The sequence below is a fragment of the Laccaria bicolor genome, genomic scaffold, assembly GCF_000143565.1.
Source record: "Laccaria bicolor S238N-H82 LACBIscaffold_79 genomic scaffold, whole genome shotgun sequence".
In the NCBI taxonomy this organism is placed as follows: Eukaryota; Fungi; Basidiomycota; class Agaricomycetes; order Agaricales; family Hydnangiaceae; genus Laccaria; species Laccaria bicolor.
This window is the reverse complement of record NW_001889950.1, coordinates 113204-114811: the sequence shown is the minus strand read 5'-3', so window position 1 is coordinate 114811 and position 1608 is coordinate 113204. Positions and strand designations below refer to the sequence as shown.

The window sequence follows — 1608 nt, the reverse complement described above, 5'->3', positions numbered from 1 at the left end:
TTGTGTGCTCTCCAAGAAGATACCGATATTCCTTCCTCATGGAAAGTCTGGCTATGGTTATCAATAAAGTCTTTCCCATTCCCGAGTTCTTGATTGAAGTCGTACGTCGAGACGTCCAAATTACCATCGGGCTTCAGATAACATCCTAAGATAAAGACCCGGACACCCATTGTGTCATAAAGTTCCTTGGAAAATGCATGCATCCGAGCCGTGCAGTTCTTTACAGCCAGTCTACCAAAGGTCCAGATAAGCCAACGTTAGAATAATGAAAATTAACTTACTTGGACTTGAGTTCCGGGTCAACTCCCTTCTTGTTGTACTCCTCGGCCGTCCTCTGCAGTACGTCTTTCTCCCTTTTCTTCAGTTTTCCCATCATTTGAGTCACGACCCGCTCCCGAAAATCAAAATGAGTGGGATCTCCCCCTTTAGGCCTCTTTTGTCCCTCTTCAATGGCTTCGGCACAAAGCCTTTTCGCTTCGGTATCGATAGCGTCCTTGTTCTCATGCTGGAACACATGCTGGGCGTGCCACGACTTTCCCATCCTCGGCATTTTCTGACTTCTCTTACGACTGTACCGGGCAAACCACTCTTTAATATCCTACAAGTCCGTCAGGAATCAATTAGAGGGCCCCTGGAAAAAGTACTTACTTTTTTAACAGCTGATCTTTCTTCCTTCTTGAACGATTTTCCATTGGGGAGTATGTCGAGCATGTCTTGCAAAACTCGAGAAAATATCTCAGCACGAGCAGCGTCGTTGGCGTCTCTGTACTCCTCCCGATGTTTTTCCATTAGAGCACTTTCTTCATCGGTCCAATGCCTCCCGGACCCATGGTGCTTGGTTTGACTGGAAAGTGGGGCAGATGGTTCAGGGGATTGAGAATGAGTACTCATAATGATATAATTAATGGTATTTGGGAGCAAAGAGGTAGATGGAAAATGGTAGTCGGGAGCAGAGAGGGAGAACAACTCATGCCAAATACAATGAACAAACAATCACCCCTGATTCGGGAAAGGGAATTACTTTATATATCATCTATCAAAAATATACATAACTGATCGGCACGGAAGATCGAACACGAAACGGAAAAGAACAGACCTTAATAACCTTAAATAGCTTAAATAGCGGAACAGTTATGATCGCATCACAGGACAAAACCTTAATTAGCTTCCTCTGTAATTATGTCTGTCTGTAATTATCGTCGGTCCATCTAAGTAACTAAACTGGTAACGCAGTTATGGTGGTATATATTGAAGCTACCTTTATACCAATGTATGATGAGGCTGTCAGCGACATACAGATCTTGATATTTTGCAGTCATATTGAAGGTGATAAAAATTAAAAGTTCACAAGAAGCCACCGTTAAAGAGTATGCGAAGTGTATGAAATATGAGATTGTGTTTCTAATTGACTATTATCCAGTCCTGCTGGCCGGCTTTTATGGCTTGGGTGTGTGCTCATCCCAGTCTTACTGCCAACTTTTTATTTTACGTAGCTGGAAATGCAAATCTGTTATGAATGTTTGCGTTTGCTATTCGACGGCCACATTTTCCTCTTTCCGCTACGCCCACATTTTCCTCGTTCCCACTACACATCATCATTATATCCTT

General features: G+C 43.0%; 2 protein-coding genes across 2 annotated transcripts in view; one reads left to right on the top strand and one right to left on the bottom strand.

Moving 5' to 3' along the window:
- Window positions 1–891, bottom strand: part of LACBIDRAFT_335227 (uncharacterized protein) — a gene marked incomplete at both ends in the record, with an annotated part of 2622 nt that extends 1731 nt beyond the window's left edge. Inside the window, 3 exons of the mRNA XM_001890080.1 lie at window positions 24–231; window positions 282–598; window positions 649–891. Of these exons, the coding sequence (XP_001890115.1) occupies window positions 24–231; window positions 282–598; window positions 649–891 (768 nt within the window). The remainder of the gene's footprint in view (window positions 1–23; window positions 232–281; window positions 599–648) is intronic.
- A 377-nt stretch (window positions 892–1268) lies between these two features.
- Window positions 1269–1608, top strand: part of LACBIDRAFT_335226 (uncharacterized protein) — a gene marked incomplete at both ends in the record, with an annotated part of 3421 nt that continues 3081 nt past the window's right edge. Inside the window, 3 exons of the mRNA XM_001890103.1 lie at window positions 1269–1326; window positions 1421–1447; window positions 1494–1509. Of these exons, the coding sequence (XP_001890138.1) occupies window positions 1269–1326; window positions 1421–1447; window positions 1494–1509 (101 nt within the window). The remainder of the gene's footprint in view (window positions 1327–1420; window positions 1448–1493; window positions 1510–1608) is intronic.